Source organism: Beta vulgaris, chromosome 3 (assembly GCF_026745355.1).
Source record: "Beta vulgaris subsp. vulgaris cultivar EL10 chromosome 3, EL10.2, whole genome shotgun sequence".
Taxonomy (NCBI): Eukaryota; Viridiplantae; Streptophyta; class Magnoliopsida; order Caryophyllales; family Amaranthaceae; genus Beta; species Beta vulgaris.
In genome coordinates, this window is record NC_079204.1 from 35,442,169 (window position 1) to 35,463,438 (window position 21,270).

Genomic DNA, 21,270 nt, shown 5'->3' on the forward strand with positions numbered 1-21,270 from the left:
AGTAAACAACAACAAACTTGTTTAAAAAGGAACGAAGTACCTCATTCATGAGTCTCATGAAAGTACTAGGGGCATTGTATAAGCCAAAGGGCATCATCATCCACTCATAAAGACCTTGCTTAGTCTTCAATGCCGTTTTCCACTTATCCCGTCTCTAATTCTCATTTGATGATAACCACTCCTAAGATCAATTTTCGAAAAAATCGAAGCTACATTGAGCTCATCGAGCATATCTTCCAATCTAGGCGTGGGAAACCTATACTTCACAGTTATGTAATTCACAACCCTACTATCAATGCACATCCTCCATGTTCAATCTTTCTTAGGCACAAGCAAAGCCGGAACCGCACATGGACTCATACTTTCTCTAACATAACCCCTTTCAATCAACTCTTCAATTTGGCGTTGCAACTCTTTTGAAGCACTTGGATCACACCTATAAGCTGGTTTATTAGGTAGAGGGGATCCCGGAACCAAGTCTATGGCATGGTTAATGCCTCTCAAAGGTGGCAGCTCTTGTGGAAGTTCTTCCGGAAATACATCTCTAAAATCCTCCATGAGTGCATCAAGCTTCAGTTCACATGGCTTCTTTTCATTAACCATAGCATGTCTCACAAACAAAGCATAGCACAAGCCCTCTTCTTCCACCTCTTTCTCGAACTCCATACTTGAAAGCAACACACTAGACCTTCTTTCTTCTTTCTTGTGGATGACGTCACTAGGAGTCAAAGGATGCAACCTTATCCTCTTTGTTCCAACTAGCACAAAATAAACATTTGAGTCCCCTTCATGAATCACCTTTCGATCAAATTGCCATGGCCTCCCTAGCAAAACATGACAAGCACTCATAGGAAGTACATCACACCATAGTTCATCTTTGTAGCTCCTAATTGAGAAGAGTGCTGGTTTCTTTACCTTTAACCCTGTATCATCAAGCCAACTTAGTTTGTAAGGGTGTGGATGATTCCTCACAATAAGACTCACCTTCTTCACTACATCTGCCGCTACTACATTAGTGCAAGAACCACTATCAATGATCATGTTACAAGTGTTTTCACCCACCTTGCGACGAGTATGAAACAAGTTATCCCTTTGTTCATTGCTTGGAAGGCAATCAACATGTAAAATACTCCTAACAACATCAATAATTCATCCATCATCTTAGGCATATGCATCCTCCTCATCACACTCACCATGTTCTCCTTCTTGTAGTATGAATTCATACAACTCTCCCTCTTCATTCAAAATCATATATTGCCTCATAGTAAGAGCTTTCTTGGTTGGACAGTTACTAGCAATATGTCCTCTCCCTTGACATTTGAAACACTTCATATTCTCTTCAAATTTTTCTTTAGGAATAAACACTTTTTGTTTTTCCACCCTTTTCTCATCTTTAAATGCATTGTCTTTCTTAAATCCCTCATAATTCTTATTAGAAGATGAATAAGAATGATAAAATGAAGAAGGTTTGAAGGAGTTACCTATTTTTACATAGGGAATTTTTGGCTTTTCCTCTTTCTCATGAGCTTCAAACTTGAGAGCAGCCAATCTACACACATCCTCAAAAGTATGGTAGTTAGACACCTCTACTTTCCTTGCAATGGCACAATTCAACCCCTTGATGTAACGAGCAATCTTGAGAGCTTCCTTTTCGTCCAAGTCACAAACAAGACATAACTTATCAAACTCCACAATGTACTCATGCACACTCAACGTATCTTGGCACAAAGCTGTCAATTTGATGTATTGTTTTTGCTCGAAATCACTAGGTAAGAACTTCTCCTTGAGCTTTAGTCCAACTACTAAGCTTCTCCTTTCCTCTTCAAGCACGCTTAGCTTTCAAGTTTTCAAGCCAAATTCCAGCGTACTTGGTTAACCTAACCGAAGCAATCTTGAATCTCGTTTGATCATCAAATCCCCTATAGTCACATACCTTCTTGAATTGCCTGGATTAGTATCACCTGTGAAGTCCTCCAATTTTAATCCTATATCATCATTGAAATTAGGTTTTACAACCCTAACTTCCTCAACATCATCATCGTCCGAATTCCCTATGTAACCAATGCTATTTTTATCTAACTTCTTTGTGATTATAGAAGCTATAGCATCGATTCTAGTTTCAAGTCTACTAACATTACTTGAATCCGCATTATACTTAATTTCAAAATCAAATTGTTGCTTAGTTAAATAAACAAGAGCTTTTGTGATCTTCTCTAACTCACGTTCCATAACAACCATGTACTAACAACAATAACAACCACACGCCATACAAGAAGCACAACCAACCCTAACACCACTAAAAGATTGAAACTTTCGAGAATAAAAGTAACAACTTACTTGGATCTTAAAAGAGTAGAATCCCTTCTATCCTCACCCTCCTGCAAAATCTGATGCCACTTGATATGAATGCACAACTAGTATAGTTAAACACTCAAGAATTTCGAACAAAGCACAATGAATTTTGGATATGATAACCAAAATAAACACTCCTGATGAATATTTTAGTTGACTTTTAATCTCACTCAAACCACTCCTGGAATTTATTAGATTAAACACTAGTTAATTAACAATCCTGAAAATTAAATAGTGGTCGAAAATAATTGCAAGGCACAATTAAAATCAATAGCAAATTTTTTGTCCAAATCATTCGTGCCCTTGTAATGTAGCATGACATGTTTATTTATAATTACAAGAATCAACTTGCCCTCCAACTTAAGGAAAGATGGCAAATCTTTCCTTAATTACATAAGGACACATGGCCAAGTAACCCCTATAAGTTAAGACAACTCTTTCCTATAATACAACCATGACAATAAGACTTAAAGATCCGAAATTAACATGACATTTTCGGATTTATTGAAAGCTAAATAACACAACTAACTTAACTAATATTTTAACTAATAGTGACACTAAGTTAAAATGCTAAGTAGCTTCTTCTTCAAGCCAAGGGACACATGATACAAATGCATTCTTGTAAGTCTTCAAAATGAACCCCATGTGTTCCAAAAGAAGTGAAATTGGCTCTACTTGACTTGATGCCTTTGGATCCGCATCAGAACCGGCAACCAAGCAAAGAGGAGGAGGAGCGCTAGGCTGCGTGGCTGGCGGCGGCCTAGTGGTGGCTACAGCAACGACCGATCGACGAAGAGAAGAGAGAGAAATCAGTGGAGAAATGAGATGAGAAGAAAAGAAAGAGAGAAAAAGAAAAGGAGGGGACCGAAGAAAATAAAGGGAGGAAAAGAGAGAAAATAAAATGTATTTAATGTGTGGGGAATTGTGTAATAAAGGGTATTTATAGGTTCTCCCATTAGGGTCCAATAATGATTTGGGCTTTGATGTGTTAGTTTAATAAAGATGTTCATAGGAAAAGCTATAAGGTTTGGGCTCCTCTAACCCAATATTAAAATTATTTTACTTTAACTCCAATAGTTTAGTTATAAAGTAATTTTTCAAAGCATGATTAAATAAAATATTTGATTACTGTAAATCATTAAATGATTACTTTGACTTTTAAATAGTCAACCTTTTAAGAAATAAATTATATAGATCTAAAAGTATAATAAAATAATTAAAATATATTTATAAAATTCATAAAATCACGGGGGATTATAGTCTACCTTTCCTAAAAGAAGTTTCATCCTGAAACTTGGCACGAAAACTCACACATTTTTAAAAGTTTTTTTTACTTAACTTCCATTTGAGAAATACTTGTGTCACAACGTGTGCACACTTTTACCAATCTTTAAAACCACTTGTGCTACTCATGAACACATTTTCCATGCGGAGAACCAATTTATTTTGCACAAAAATGTGCAAATCGCCAAAATAAGCATAAAAATACCACAAAATAAGGTAAAAAGCGCGAAATTATATCGCATTATACCCCCTTATAGAAAACGAGTTATACCCTCGTAACTCACCTCAAGGAATAACTCATGATACTTCTTCTTCATTTCGTCTTCGGCTTCCCACGTTGCCTCTTCAGACTCATGATTAGACCAAAGCACTTTTACGATATTCATATCCTTATTGTGTGTACTACGCACCTTTTTATCAAGAACTCTCACATAACTTTCCTCATATGTGAGGTTCTATCAATTTGGATTCTTTCAGGCTCTAAAACATGACTCTCATCAGGGATATATCTCTTGAGTTGGGAAATATGAAACACATCGTACATTTTCTCAAATTTCATTGTCAAAGCCAACTTATAAGCGACCTTCCTAATACTTTGCAAAATCTCATATGGGCCAACATATTTAGAAATTAATTTACCCTATTTCCCAAATCTTATCATTCATTTAGTTGGTGATACTTTTAAAAACACTTTATCACTCACTGCAAATTCATCTTCCCTTCGCTTGAAATCAGCATAACTCTTCTGCCTATCTTGAGCAGCTTGAATTCTAATTTAAATCAATTGACATTCTTGACAGTTTTCCTCAATAGATTATGTCCCAATACTATATTCTCAATAAAATCATTCCTGCAAATGGGACTTCTACACTTCGTTCCATACAATGCCTCAAAAGGACTCATCTTGATGCTCGCATGATAACTATTGTTGTACGAGAACTCAATGAAGTCGAATTGATATTCGGAACTACCTTGTAAGTCGGTTGCACACGCTCTCAACATATAAAATAGTCTGGTTAGTCCTCTTAGTCTGACCATCGATTGTAGGGTGAAAAGCAGTGCTCATTTTCAATGTTGTCCCAAGATAAAATTGAACCATTTGCCAAAATTTTGAGAGGAATCTCGAATCACGGTCTAAAATAATATCTATTGTGACCCCATGTAATATCACTACATGCTTGATATATTTTCAATATTTTCCCCATTGGTCTCTTATGATCTATTTTCACTTTATGACAGGTCAGACACTTTGACACGAACTCAGCTACTTCACGCTGCATATTCAACTACCAATAAATCTCCTTAAGATTCTTATACAACTTGTCACCCCCAGGGTGCAGAAAATATGGAGTATTATGCCCCTCATCCATAAGATTTCTCTTAAACTCTTCACACTTTTGTAGTACACACCACCTTCCCTTAAACCTCAAGCTTCCATCATCATGAATCTTAAAGTCAACTTCCTTATCTTGCTTCATCTTCTCCTTGATCTTATCTCTGTGCTCGTCTCCAACTTACCCTCTTTGATCTTATCGAAAACTGACAACCCTAATGACAAAGCACTCAACCTTGCCTCGATCTCCCGAGGATTTAAGATTTCTAGGCTAAGCCTTTGCATATATCGACACAATTCCTTATGAACTATTAACGCATTCATGCTATGGCTCGACTTCCTACTCAAGGCATTGACAACTACATTCGCCTTCCCTTCATGATACTGGATAGCTAGGTCATAATCCTTCATCAACTCTAACCATCTCCTCCGTCTCATATTGAGATCTTTTTGGGTGAAAATGCACTTTCAAACTCTTATGGCCGGTAATGATCTTACAGGTTGCCCCATAAAGATAATGTCTCCAAATTTTCAAGGAAAATACGATTGCAGCTAACCTAGATCATGGGTAGGATAATTAACTTATAAGTTTCAACTGACGCGACGCATACGCGATCACTTCCCATTCTACTGCAGAACACATCCCAAACCATTCTTTGAAGCACCACTATACACCTCAAATCCCTCATTTCCATCTGGCACGGTTAAAATGGGTACAATGGTTAAACGCTCTTTCAAAATCTGGAAAGCTTCCTCAGACTTTTGACTCCACTCAAATTTTGATTGTTTCTTCATCAAATTGATCATTTGCCTTGCTATCTTCGAGAAATCTTTCACAATTCTCCTATAATAGCCAGCTAAACCTAGAAAACTCCTAAGATCTGACACATTCTTCGGACTAGGCCACTCACTAACAACTTGAATCTTAGCAGGATCCATATAGACTCCTTCTTTAGACACATAATGACCCAAAATGCTAATTTCTACAAACGAAACTTACACATAGAGGACTTGGCATACAATTAATTCTTCCTAAGCGTGATATATTTAGTCTACTAAAAGAGTAAATTAGGGTGCGAAAATCAACAGAAATAAAGGATAGTACTAAGTTGATTTACGATAAAGAATTTAATCCCCACGAATATCAAACTAAGGGTTGGATAGGCTTTTATGTAAATTCTATAAAGAATTCAATCACCAAGAATAACATAAAAGGTTCGAATTGTTTATTTAGCGTAAAGGCAAAGCCACCAATTAAACAAGACAAAGCGGGATAGTGCTTAGGTGAATCATGATAAAGGCAACGCCACCACGGAAAACACACTAAGTGTTTGAATGCGTAAAGGCTAAGCCACCAGCAATCAAAGGTTGTTTGTGTTTGCACAATTAAGTTTTAACAAAGCTCAAATAATTCACTCTCATTAATCTATATTGTTAATTATCGAAAATAGCCTTGAAATAGTTGTTATAAAGACCTAATTATACTAAGACTAGAAAACATAAAAGATAACTAATAAACTAAAAGATAAACTAACCAACTAAAATTCCTAACTAGCTTTAAATAAGTAAAACCTATCCTAATTCGGATAGTAAAAGCCTGTAAGCAAAAGACTGCTACTACTACTAGTATTCTAACTAAACTATAATTCTAAACTAATTAGGAATCCTAATTCAATTAGGATTTGGACTACTAATCTGACTAGAATTAGGATTACAACTTATACTCCTAATACAACTAGGAGTTCTAATCGTACTAGAATTAGGATTTCACAATTTTTATTCCCAATAGGACTAGGACACAAAATAAGAATCCTAATAGAACTAGAAAACTATGAAGACTCATAATGGAACTTGAACTCCATGAAAACCTTCAAGAAGCTTCAAAAATCACCATGACTCTTCCATGAGTATCCAAGAACAAGGATCCACATTGTCTCATGCATCAAAGCGTCTCCAATACTATCCTCAAGTGTTCATCATGCTCTTCTTCACTCTTTGAATAAATCAAGATATCATCAATGAGTACCACAATCAACTTATCTAGGAACTCAGGGAATATCTTATTCATCAAATCCATAGATATATCCGGAGCATTGGTCAGTCCAAACGACATCACAGTAAACTCATAATGACCATAACGCGTCCGAAACGCAGTCTTAGGTATATCCTTATCAGCAACCCTCAACTGGTGATACTCCAAACGCAAATCATTCTTTGAAAACATGCTTGCTCCATTCAACTAGACGAACAAGTCATCTATCATAGGCAAAGGATACTTGTTCTTGATAGTTACATTGTTCAATTACCTTTAGTCGATGCACAATCTCATACTCCCATCTTTCTTCTTCACAAACAACACAGGAGCTCCCCAAGGTAACGTACTAGGCCTAATATAACCCTTATCCAACAACTCTTGCAACTGAGTCTTCAACTCACTCATCTCAGGAGTTGCCACTCTATATGGCGTCCTAGAAATAGGTGCAATGGAAGGAACTAAGTCTATGGTGAACTCAATAGCCCTTGCAGGTGGCATACCAAAAATCTCGCTTGGAAATGCATCCATAAACTCGTTCATTATTGGTACATTCTCAATCTTCAATCCCACCTCTTTAATTGCTTACATCTTGCGCACTACATTAAAACAATTCACATCCCTTCCTCATCAACTTCTTCACTTGTATTGCAGAAATGACCCCAAAGTTCTTAGGCTTCCCAAAACGTCAGTACGAAGTTAACTTCCCCAAAGGGCTTCTCATTACTACTTTATGATATTCACAGTCTGTTTTGGCCTTATAGAAACCTAACCAATTCATCACAAGAATAACATCTAGGTCTCCCAGATTGAATTCTACCAAATCAGAAGGAAATACACAACCTCCTATCTTCAGAGGCAAATTTAAATGCTATACGCAGCAATATTATTTGTTGCGGTGATATTAATGCGGTTTTACCTATACGCAGCAATATTACACGCAAAAAGAAAAAAATAATTAGAAAATAACAATATTGTTGCCGTTCCCGCCCAAAACCGCAGCAATATTGTTCAACGGATACATTTTGAAAAAAATGTGGGTCCTGAAAAGACTAATATTGCTGCGGTTTTGGGCGGAAAACCGCAGCAATATAATAAAAAATATTTTTAAAATATATTGTTGCGGTTTCCCGCCCAAAACCGCAGCAATATTGTCTTGTCTAAAAAAAAGGACGCGGCGAGTTTGGAAACCCTAAATATAACCTATTTATGACTAAAACCGCTCCATGTCGCGCCTCCCTCCCTCCCTCTCAAATCTCGCTCCCTCTTCCATCTCCCTTATTTCTCTCAACTCGTTCGTCCTTTCATCTTCCTTTTCGCTGCACAAACTCCTCTCAACGCTTCGTCCTTCGAATCTGAAGCCTTCGTCCTTCGAATCTTATTCAATTCCAAGGCCATATGATGAAAAATGTAAGACAAACACTCCGGAACAAACCTCAAGTTAGCAGACTCACCCCAAATAAGCAAATACAAGGCGATATAAAGCAGCTCTCGTCGTAGATCATCGTCTCGTCGTCGGTTGTCGAGAATCCAGACGTTAGACCTGCGACCGAGGTATCCGCACCAGAGGGTGTAGTTTTTGAGGAGTTTGCGACGAAAGCGACGGAGAACGGAGTGGTTCTTTTTTCGTTGATTATCTCTCCATATTTCTTCGTCGAAATTTGAAGCGTCATCTCACCATTGATTATCTCTCCAGATCTGTTTTGTTATTTTTTTTGGTTCTTTTTTCGATTTTTTTGTTTTTTTTTTTTCGTTTTTTAAGATTTGTATGTAGATGTTTTGTTTTAGGAATTTTTTTTGATTTGTTTCGTTTTTAGATGTATATGTAATTTTTGTTTTAGTATTTTTTAAATTTTTTTTGTTTTTTTAGATCAGTTTCTAATTGTAACAGATGTTTTTTTTTTTTTTTTGCTTTGGTCTTTGTACTATAATTTTGGTTTTTATATTGTGGGTTAAATATAATGTAATAATATATTTCAATCTATATTTTTTATGTTCTGAATTTTTAAATTTTGTCATTAGTTTCAGTCAGTAGTATTATATTTTCTTTTAGCCTTTTTGTCTTTCAAATATAATGACAAAATGCAAAAAAAAAAAAAAAAAAGAATAGGTAGCTCCAAAACCAAATAATGGTTTAACAAAAACGAAGTTAATAGAAAAGTACTAGAATCTACGTCAGTAGTAATGATAGGTTACTAGATCTCCTTTACAGTCTCTACCAGGATGGCTCTTGTTACACTTCTCACAGTTGTAACTCCTCTCAGACTGACCCTTACCAATAAAGCCTTGACCATTCCTTCCTTAGAAATTTCTATTCCGATTTCTATTCTTCTTTAAGTTTCTTGATTTCTTCTATCATTGAAATCATTTCTTTTCTCACACACTACAACATTCTTCTTGTCACGCCTCGACTGAAGACTATAAATATGGGCGGCTCTTCCATACACAGCATCTAGGGATGAAAAAGTCTCACCACCTAACCTCAATTGGATTTCCTTAGTCAAAGCCTTGCTGAAATCTTTGAGCCTTTAGCTCTTCAGTGGTTACTACCTCGTGTGCAAACTTAGAATGCTATGAACTTACTATAGTACTCAGAGATGGTCATGCTCCCCATCCTATGGTTTATGAATTTCAGGGTCTTCTGTTTCCTCATAAAAGTAGGGTTAAATTTTCCTCTTAAGACAGTAATAAAGGAATCCCAATTATAGTCCTATATATTTTCTTTCCACCATAAATCAACCTCAACTTTCTGATACAGTACAACTTGACTTACTTTCATATCCTCAAGACAATTCACAGCCCCAAAATTCTTTTCAAACTCGCTAATCCAACACTCTAAGAAGGTAGGGTCAACTAGCCTCTTAAAGTATGATGGCTTAATTTTGGCGAGTTTTTCAAACATGTCCTCAGCAGGATCGGGACACTCAGCTCTTTCTTGAGTTAATTTCTCCGGCAATAGGCGAATAGCAGAAGCTAAGGCGTTATCGTTGTTAGCCATTCTACTGCGCGGCCTGAAATTCAACATCACTCTACTTCAGGTTTTGGTACACAACTTACATGCCATTCTATATGAAGGCAACACTTGACTAGACCATAGAAGATTGCAACAACATAAAATTCTTCATGGAATTATAACAATATTAAGTTCACACACTATAAACCATAACAATCATATATTAACCCATGAATAATATTCACATTAATAATAATCACAGAAGGATCAAATGCAACCAGTCACAATAATTAAAGAAAATATTCCCCTTTCTATGTGCTAAAATATATTATCACTCAACTCAGTTAACTGAATAACAACTTTTATTACTCAAACGATCATAAGAATATTTTTCCAATCCAAAATAACCAACTTATTTTTCAACAATGTAAAGATGTTAAAGAAAGAAATTTAAACCATTGTAGCTTAGCTACTGATTCAACTACTAACCTTAGAATATAAAAAAATTCTCTATGGAGTTACATTATCATTCCTATCCGTATTTTTTATACTTTTATCGAGTAAACACTCATCTTCAAAGTCTCAAGAGCCTTCACTATAATCATAATAACCTAAATTCCTAGGTTTAGTATATCTTTGAATCTTTTTAGATTGAGGTCTACCCTCTTCCAACTCAGCATCACTCTCACTGACCATATAAGATCTCCAAGTAACACTGTAAATAAATGTCCTTTCGGGTTTGCCCTCTATTATGATCTAACTCTTGAATTACCTCATATATCGTGATCAGGGATGCCTACTTTCAAGACATACACGATGCATGATAACCTCTAGGCTAGCTAGTGTAGCGATCACTATCAGACTCCATATCATACTCATCATCACTCAACACAATAGGGTTGTAGTAGCTCCTAGTCGAGTAAATTCTCTATCAGTTGTATCTAAGGGTCCATTAACTAATGAATACGACATCTAAAAAAATAATACTCTCACTTAGCGTATATTCCCGACAATAAAAAAGAATAAACAAATAATTTAATGCTAGGAATAACATTAAACAATTAAGCATGGAAGAAAAAATTTAAACATACTGAACTAATTATTTATTGCACACATATAATATTCCTATCCTATATGTCTTTCTTGTACTACCAATTTCTCACGAAATTACAAAAAATAAACTAGAAGTATAAAAATAAATAAAAAATAAATGTATAATTTTCGAAATTATATAAAAGAGACGAAAAAAATAAAAAAAACGAAATAAAATATTCGGACAAAAATAAATTCGAATCGAATAATAACAATAATAGTAAAAAGTTCGGACCTTTACATAGAATATTTGAACCCAAACAAAATAAAATATTTAAAATCTTGAAACCTCGAAATCTTGAAACATGTTTTGATAAGTAATTTGAACACAACGAATAAGTAGCAGCTCGATTTTTATACAATTTATTTTAAGTAATTAGCTAGCTAGGCGCCTACAATTTAAAGTTGGCACGAAAGGCCAATAAAAACCTAAAGCTCAAAGATACCACTTTGTAACAACCCAACAATTCTCGATTTTCTGAAATACCTTTTTATATAAAACTTAGAATTATTAAAGCATTATCACTCGTGTGATAACGTATCGGCTTATTCAGAATTTTGCAGTGGAAATAGTAATAAAAAACTTTGAAAATAAAACTTAGTCAACCAAAAGTTAATTCCACAAGTCAAACCAACATATGGTCAAAAGTCAACCACAAATGTAAAGGTAGCTAAAAAGTAAAAAGTCAACTATAAAATATAAAATCAACACAAGCTATCCAAATTCCCGAACCCATGATGCATCATCTTCATACCTGTAACGACGATGCTATATTGATCTTGAAAGACTGGTCACCAATTGGGTCATCACAGGATCAATAAGGCAGAGGCATGATCAACACATACACACAAAGCACGTAATCAACAAAGTTGAGTACTACATAGTAAATAAAAAAAACCTAACATGATAATAATATATAATAAATTAAAATAGCCGACTACTTTTATTTAACTCCACAACTAATAAGTTAATTTAATTTAGATGGAATAGTCAATGGAACGAGTTGTCTAAACCAAAACTAGTTTTCAGTCTAGAAGGCGAAGTACGGGTGCGACTCTATACTACCCTAACCTACAATATCGAGGAACCTTTAAGATAAAAATAGGACACAGTGATCAATCCGGTCCTAAAAAAAGCCATGGGCTACCACCATTTACTCCAACTCATACTTGTCCAATACTTCAGACTTGCACAAGTCTAAAGCTCTTGCTATTCACGTTTCCCTTTGCATGATTAATAATTTATTCTCTTGACTCACAAGTAGGAGAAATATTATAATCATCAAAGAATCATAAACTTCCATTTTTTTAATCGTAGGATTAGACAAGGTGATCATTAACTTAACAACCCAAGATTAATTCCAACATTAAATCCATAACCTTCCTTTAATTGAAATCATGTCAACAACCAACCAACCATCATAGGTGTAATAATCGACTTACCACATAAGGCCCTCGATCCTCATTAAGTAATTAAATAATTCAAACGGAAGAACATGATTCAATCATGATCCAATACCAACATAAATATTAATCCTCATGTGAATTAGTAAAATAAAGTTTTCAAATCCGATATGCTTGCATCAATATTTCATGCAAACATAGTATTATCATCATAATTAACATGCTTCACGCAATGGCATAAAACATGCAAATGCAATCGAATATAAATCACATATGAACTAACAATAGTTTCCTATACATGATACTACATAAGTCCCATCCTTAGGACATGATACTAATCCAACCAACACATAGGTATGTACATACCTCGTGTAAACAAATCGAGAGGCCACCTTCACGAGATTAAAAAAAGTCGCCTAAAGAGAATTCTCCTCCTAAAAATAACCAACATAACCACAATTACTCTATAAATTTCCAACAATATTAAAATACTTTAAACCCTCTTTAAAAGTATTTGAAAACCTTTTTCATCATTAAAACTTAATTTTAAAGCTTCCTAGTATAGTATCACTATATACTAGTTGTTAAAAACTCTTAAAAACTCATAATTTGATCATTAAAACTCCATTAGAAGCATCCTTACAAAATGTCCATCAACTTATAATGTAATAAAATCCTTTTTAAACATACTTAAACATAATTAAAATCATAATAATACTTAATTTCATAAACTATAATATACTACTATGATTTTACAACTTATAAAACCCTAAAAGTCCATGCTTTCATACTTAAAATCTTAATTTAAACGTAATCAATAAATCTGAAATTTAATTATTTTATTACATAAACCACATAATCTTAGATTTTTATTTAAATCATCAAACTATAACTTTAAACATAAACTTATTAAAACAATTCTTAAAAATATAAAGTTTGCATGAAGTATAACTTGAGAAGGAAGAAAATAACCAAAACAAAGGAGAAGGGGGGAGAACCGACAATAGAGCAAGGAGGAGGAGGAGCATTAGGATGCGTGGCTGGTGGTGGCCTACTGGTGGCTACAGCGGCGGTCAATCGACGAAGAGGAGAGAGAGAAATTGGTGGAGAGAGGAGAGGAGAAGAAAAGAAAAGGAGAAAAAGAAAAAGGAGTGGACCGAAAAAATAGAGGGAAGAAGAGAGAGAAAGTAAAATGTGTTTAATGTGTGGGAAAATTGTGTAATAAAGGGTATTTATAGGTTTACCCATTAAGGGTCCAAAAATGAGTTGGGCTTTGATGGGTTAGTTTAACGAAGATGTTCATAGGAAAGCTATAAGTTTGGGCTCCTCTATCCCAATATTAAAATACTTTTAATTCAACTCCACTGGTTTAGTTAGAAAGTAATTTTTCAAAGCATGACTAAATAAAATATTTGATTACTTAAAATTATTAAATGATTCCTTTGAATTTCAAATAGTTTTTTTTTTTTACTTATTCTTTCTTTTAGGGTTTTAAAATTAAACATGATGAACGATAAAAGAATGTTAAGTGAATTTTTTTAAGGATTTCTTATGTTGTATAAACATAGTCTTTTGTGTTAAATAGATTATTTTACTTTGTTAATTGATTGAATAGTCCGTTTTGATATGATACTTGATTGTATTTGTAAATTGATTGATAAGATATTTAATTAATTTAATATTCCTTGTTACTTTTTTCAGCATTAATGTACTAAATATTATATTCAATGTTTGTCTTTTTCGATGTTCAATTATAACTTGATTGCCTTCATCATTTTAGTTAGTTTTTTAATGTTATATTTGAGTTTGACTTCGTTTTCCTTTTTTTGGTAGTAGTTGATTTACTAATGGCCTGTTAAGTAAGTTTATAGGAGGGACACTGTAGCTCCTCCCCATCCCTTATATAATAGAGATATTTATCCTAATATTTTATATTCCTCACTCCTTTCCATTCTCATCACTGGTACCTGAAAACAAAATATTTTATAAGAGTTAACCCAAAAGGGTCCAGTATATTCCTAGTACCATGTAAAAATACTTTGCAGATAATTATATAAAATAACCAGTTATGTACGTATGATTGTACAAAATCATTAGTTGTAGTTTCTCCTGACAAATCACATGTACAAACACCTACAATGACGCACGTCACTCCGAATAATAATATCTTTAGGCCTTTAGCCTCTCCTAATAATTCCGTGTGTACACCTCTACAATGACATACATCACTCTGCATATGTATAATTCTTTCCTCCAACACAAACTCCATCTCATTTTTTAATCACACCTTTTCTCCACCACAAACCTCCATCTCATTTTATAATAACACATTTTCTCCACCACAAACCTCCATTTCATTTTATCATAGTAACATCTTTATAAAGATGTACAAAAAAGGCCTAGGAAACCGGTTGAAAATGGTATTCAAGAATGTACCTAAATGATAATCGTTAAATTGCTCTTTTTAACTTCCTTCTTACGCATATGTATAATTATATCATTATTGTTACCACATATGATAGTATTTTTAGAATCACCTTGTATATAAATCACAACATAACAATACCATTTGCGTTATAAACATATTATTTGAAAATCACAATATACCTTTACTATTAAGGCAAAACTATTTTTAATACTAATAGTTTATCTAAAAAGTTAATATAACAACACATTGTAGCAAAACAATATTAAAATAGGGTATTCAAGAATGTACCTAAATGATAATCGTTAAACTGCTCTTCGTAACTTCCTTCTTATCTCTTGTTTTGTTTCTTTTATTCTCTCTCATATTTGCCTTTTCACTGTCGTGGTCTCTTGTAATACTCCGTATTTTGGGATGTATTCTTTATAAATTAGAAAATAAAAAAAAATAATTGAATTGTATTTTAATATTATTTACAAAAATAATACAGTTTGCGTAAACCTACAGTTATAACTTAATTATGCAACCTACTTACTATAACTAATTATATTATGGTTTGGTTTTATTTTATTTTCAAAATAAATAAAATAAGAAATAGGAAGTTGATTTAGGAACAAATCTTATTAAACTTACCACCCTATAAATAAGAGAGAAGGGAAAAAAAAATTAGCAAAACCCTAACTCTAATTAGTCAGCCGTTTTTTTTTCCTCCCCAAGATTTTCTATCTCCTCCTTTTTTTCTTCTCACCTGCGTTCTTCCCTTCTCCTCTTCTCTACTTTCCTTTCTTCTTCCCTCGCATCTGAAGACCTCCCTTCATCGACGTGCGGGAAGTGACGAAGGTCGCCGGTGGCGCAGAAGTCGTTGAAGGTCGCATGCGCGGGGCTAGAGCTGCTCGCGTCTGGTGGTCTGATCGTAGGGGGTTCGAGTTTTCGAGTGTCGATGGTTTGTGCGAGCGGTGTCACGCAGAGGATGGAGTTTGTGGCGAGGGTTCGTGGTGCGAGTAGTGTCGCGGAGGTCAGATAGAGGTAGTTCGAGCGTGCGTGGGGTTACGCGCAACGTTTGTAGCTCGGTTCGCCGAGTAGCAGGCGAGCACATGAGTGTCACGTAGTCCAGCCAATCAGTCGGAGGTTCGAGCGGTGGTCGGTGTCGGCGTCGGTCGCCGATGGTCTGCGGTGGTTATCTTTTTCTTTTCCTCTTTACATTATTATATATATTCTGATTTTGTAATTGTAACTTAATTTGATTAAGTTGTAAATTGTTTGAGTATTGTGATTATAAATAACCTATAAAATAAGTAAAGAAAATCAGATTTATAACTAAAGTTTCTTACGAGAATTTTATTATTCAAATCTATCTTTTGTAAGACTTGTACATAAGGGTGAGTGGTTTTGTAAATAAAGTATGGTAAAGGTTAAAGAAATCAGATTCTTTATTACTACTAATTCTTAGGATGATTTTATTTTCCAATTCTGATTTAATTATACCCATTTATATTGGTTTAAGTTTATTATTATGAATACGTATATTATAGGAAAAATTGACAATAGAGGTCTGAACTTTGGGTGATAATTTTTAAAAGGTCTGAACCAAGGCCCACTAAAAGTTAAGACACTCTTAAGTTGGGACCTATACAGGTTAATCAATAGTTCAGACCTTTTAAAAATTATCACCCAAAGTTCAGACCTCTATTGTCAATTTTTCCTATATTATAAGCTAACTAAAATCAAATTTATAAACATATTATTTATTAGTTTCCAAAAATGTTAGTGTCAATAAGGTTATTAAAAAAAAAGGGAAGTAGAAGCTTCATGTCCCTCCGAAAATTACAATGTTCCTTTAGAAAGCCTGTCATGATGGTCTTCCTCAGCAATGTGTTATTTGTTGTAATTCTCAAGAGACTATGACTCACCTTTGTTTTAAGTGTCCATTTACTTTACAGGTGTTCTCCTGCCTTCACGATAGTGCTTCTTGGCCTTCCCGCCCCGGTAATATTAATTTCTCTAGTTACTTTCCTTTCCGGTACTGGATTGAGGTTTGTCATTCTATTCTTTCTGATAATCACATAACTAAGTCTGCTTTTATTTGGTGGTTTATTTGGTTCACTAGAAACAAAGTTAGCTTCACTGATGAGGGGGTTTCTCCTCGTCGTGTTAGTTTTATAATTAAGAACTTTTATGAGCAATGGTTGAAGACTGATGTGGATAATGGAAATGGTAATGTCGTTTCCACCTCTAACATCCAAAAGCCCCTGACCAAGTTAGACAGATCGGGCCAAAATCTTATTTGGTCCCCCCTCCTAATTATTGCAAGCTTAATTTTGATGGCCCTAAAATTATAAATGGGAATGCTTCCTTAGGTTTTGTTATTCGTAATAATTTTGGGGAGGTTCTCCTAGCTGGTGCCAAGTCTTTGGGGTCCTATATTTCTATTTTGCAAGCTGAAGCTTGAGCTCTTCGAGAAGGAGTTAAAGGAGCTATTTCTCTTGATATTTCTAATATTATTATTGAAGAAGACAACTTAGCTGTCATTAATTCTATGAAGAATTGTTGGCGTATTCCGTGGGAAATTTCTAACATTGTGAAAGATGCAGGTGTGGCTACAAGGTGGTTTCAGGATTGTCAGTTCCGTCACTGCCTTCGTGAAGCTAACAAGGCTGCTGACTTCATAGCTAGGAAGGCGCATGACCACTCCTCCTTACTGTACTGGTTCCCCCCGTACTGTTTGGATTTTTCCCTCATCATCCGAAAGGATGTTTTAGGCTGGCCCCCCGATTAGGGAGTTAGCCTAAGTTTGTTCTACTTATCAAAAAAAAAAAAAAACAAGATTGGTTATTGTTTTTATATTGTCGAAACACTAAGTCTTATATAGTTAGTCACGTTGTTTTATTTTAATAATATCAAGGACATAGCACTGAAATATTTCATTATTCGATTAGGTCCCAATTTCATAACCGGAGCTTTTAAATAGTCAGTGAGATTTTTCGCTACAAGATACGTATGCGTACTAGTTCAGTTACATATGTTAGTATAATACTAGGTTATGAATTCTTTCATTGGAACCTAGAATTATGATAAGTAATAATTGTATGATTATGATTGATGAAATTGTTTGGTAGCATGAAATGGATTGGAAATCTGTATGTCTTTCCTGATTGTATGACTTGTGAATTAGATTACATTATTATTGGAATGCGTAATTCTAGCATATTATAAGCATGAAAAGTATTGGATTGTTATCCTTTGATTAATGGTATAGCAAGGATGTTACAAGAATTAATGAATTGAGAAATGTATCTAAGAAAGAACATTAAATGATTACATGTTTAATGTTATGTGAATGGATAAAACTAAGAAAGGATTTTGGCAATAAATTTGTAGTTGGACTCCCTACAAGTAATGAACAATGGAGGGAGTGTGGGGCTTGTCCTACACTCCTACGCAGGCCTACTGTGACGACAGTAGTGTCCTTATGAATTTCGATAACTCAAGCAGACGGAGGTTCCGTACGATCTTGGTGGTATGCATATTAAGGTGATTGATGTCGGACGGAACGAAACCGTATTTGCATTTCATCTAATAGACCAAGTTGTCTATTAAGGGATTAAGTAGCCCGTATGATTCTAGTAAGATTACTGTGCCTGTTCGCTGCCAACTAAATTATAAATGTCATATTATCGTAGTATCATGTCTAGGAACGATTCTCATTGTTTTGATTATGCTTAGTATATTATCTCAATATTTTAGTACGTACTCAACATAGCTGATTGTTTGTTATTTGTCTTTGTTGTTGACCTGAGATGAACCATTGATACTTCAAGGGGGAGCAGACTAGGTATGCTGGTATTGCTACATGAAAATGAGCATACGGGGGATATTTTATAGTTTCTAAACTTTTAAATGTTTGGTTGAACATTATAGAATTATTATAATTTACTTAGTTTGTGGTTTGAATAAAAAGGGGTCAATGATGGTTCCCGAATTGTAGTTAACATTTTATTTCCGCTGCAGCTTAGTTTTCATAATAATGATTTAAGTTAATGTTTCATTTCAATAAGCCTTGCGTTTCACCGCGGGGGTAACACTCTCAAAGTCGATGTTGCGACGTAGTTTAGACGTGTATGGATTTTGGGGGCGTTATAAAATTAGTTGTCAGAGACAGCAGTTCCTATTTTCAAAAATGTTTTAAAAGATTTTTTAAAATGGGTAGTATGGGATAGAAGCATAAAGCTTACTTTTACGTGCATTAAATCATATGAATGATTTTATTTGTAATTTTTTTTCTTGCCTTGCATTTGTATGTGTTGTTTGATTGATTGAATTTGTGAAAGGTTCTTGAAATCTTCGAGGTATGAATAGATTAGGAGAATGTACAAGGATAGGTACATGTATAGTGGTTAGGAGAACTAAGTTAACTCCGAATAAGTATAAGAAAAAAATTATTTCAAAAAGGTGTTTAATTAAAACCTTATTTTAAATATTTTAGGTTAAAATCATTTAATTATTGAAATTATTTTGAACGTGCTTATGGAGTTCTAAAGCTTAAAATGATCGTATTATCTTTTTATATATATATATATATATATATATATATATATATATATATATATAATTATATAATATTATATATATATATAGCGGAGGATTGGGATATTTAGGCCTATAAAATGAAAGCTGCTATGGACTATAGGATCATGCAGGGAGATACGAGGCTAAGGACTGAACTGGAGAGGATACATTTCATACTTCGCTATGTCCCTAACATAGGACCCTACTGTTTCGTACATCATAGGTATGGGGATTTGTGGTTCGAAGAGGGAACCTTTAACAGGGACAAACATACCTACTGGAACCAGGACCTTCCTACCGTAGAGCATTTTGATTACTAACCTCAAGTACTGCGAAAATGAGTGGAGTATCCGTGAGAAAAGAGGTTTAGATCCCTCTACATCATCACCTTCAGTTCGAGGAACCTATCACGTGGGGAAAAGCTCAGGAGCTAGGATATAGATGGAAATTCTGAAAACCCAAGAGTTAAACCTGAGCCACAAACGCCACCTAGAGCTGTGAGAAGAGCAAGGTATCAAGGGTTTGAGGATGAATTCATAGTCGAGCACTACTAAGTAGCCTCAAACTTTAGAATTGTTACCTACATTTCCGATGATGAAGGGAATAATAGGACCTTTATCGCAGTGATTGAAGAAAATCAGGTTGCACCTGTACTAGATGTAGGAAATGAGGAAGAGGGAGATCCTAATGATGATGAGCCTGCTGAAGGAGATCCGATTGAGGAAGAGCTTGAAGAGGAAGAACAACCCATAGAATAGGAAGAGGAGCCTATGAAAGAAGAGGAAGAGGAACCTATAGAGGATGACAAGCCTGTTGAGGACGAAGCTGACATGGAAGAAGGAATAGAAAATCCTGAGTCAGATGACGAAGCTCACCGTTATAGTCCCTAGTTCCTTTGAATATATAATTAGGATTAGAGTATTATTTTATTTTTATTTTATTTTTTTTGTTTCAGTTTTAATAAGGCTTGCATACCAAATAGTAAGTTAGCATTGTTTATTCATTTATTTATTTATATAATACTTTCTTGAAATAATAAATTTTCGATTTTCAATAATAATACTTTTTATTATTATTATTTTATTATTGGATGTGACGTCTTATTTGAGATGTTTATATTGCAAGTCAATAGAGACTTAATATTTGTTCGCAACAAAACTTGTTGCATAAATGTGCAAATGTGTAATGGTTAAGTGTCTAATAGAGTATGTGTGTGTCACTACGATAGCCATTATGCACACCTGAGATCCCTCTGAATGTCAAGCAATCGATACCTGACTTAGTGCAAATTACAACCTAGCACAAGTTCATAACCGTGATGGGGACTTTTCTGAAAAAAGGTCGCCCATAGGAACCCACCAATACTGAATGGGAAAGGGGGGCCTGAGGAATTGGAGAATTGGGTTGGGGAGTTTGATAAGCTTTTCTTCACCCTCACCTTCCCATATGACAAGACTATGCCCTTAGCTAGCTATTACATACAAGGAGATGGCCACTTTTGGTGGACTCAAGCTAAGGACAACCTCTTAAACAACCTGGCTTTGGGTGGGGAACTTTCAAGAAGGCCTTAAGGGAAAAATATTACCCACCATACCTGAAAAAGCAGAAAACCCAAGAGTTTATGTTGTTAGAACAAGGGAGCATGTTTGTTGAGGAATATTACCGTAAATTCACTGAGCTGATGAGATTTTCTCCTGAAATTGCCCCTACTGAGTAAGCTAAGGCCTCACATTTTGAATTAGGTCTTACCCTTGACCTGCAAGGGAGACTGGGGGAGACAACTTCACCTCGTTAAACCATGTGTTTCGTAAAACTGCTCATCTATATGC

General features: G+C 34.7%; 1 protein-coding gene and 1 long non-coding RNA gene across 2 annotated transcripts; one reads left to right on the forward strand and one right to left on the reverse strand.

Annotated features, from left to right (window-relative positions):
* Positions 1-312: 312 nt before the first annotated feature.
* LOC104884492 (uncharacterized) lies at positions 313-1,041 on the reverse strand. Its single transcript, XM_010669148.2, has one exon. The coding sequence runs from the start codon at positions 1,039-1,041 to the stop codon at positions 313-315; it is 729 nt and encodes a 242-aa protein (XP_010667450.2).
* Positions 1,042-15,517: 14,476 nt separating this feature from the next.
* LOC125496046 (uncharacterized) lies at positions 15,518-18,027 on the forward strand. Its single transcript, XR_007272713.1, has 2 exons — positions 15,518-16,908; positions 17,467-18,027. It is a non-coding gene; the product is annotated as an uncharacterized LOC125496046 (long non-coding RNA).
* Positions 18,028-21,270: the final 3,243 nt, after the last annotated feature.

Coding starts and splice junctions, on each gene's coding strand:
- LOC104884492 (XM_010669148.2), bottom strand. CDS start 1,041: ATGATCATTGATAGTGGTTCTTGCACTAATGTAGTAGCGGCAGATGTA.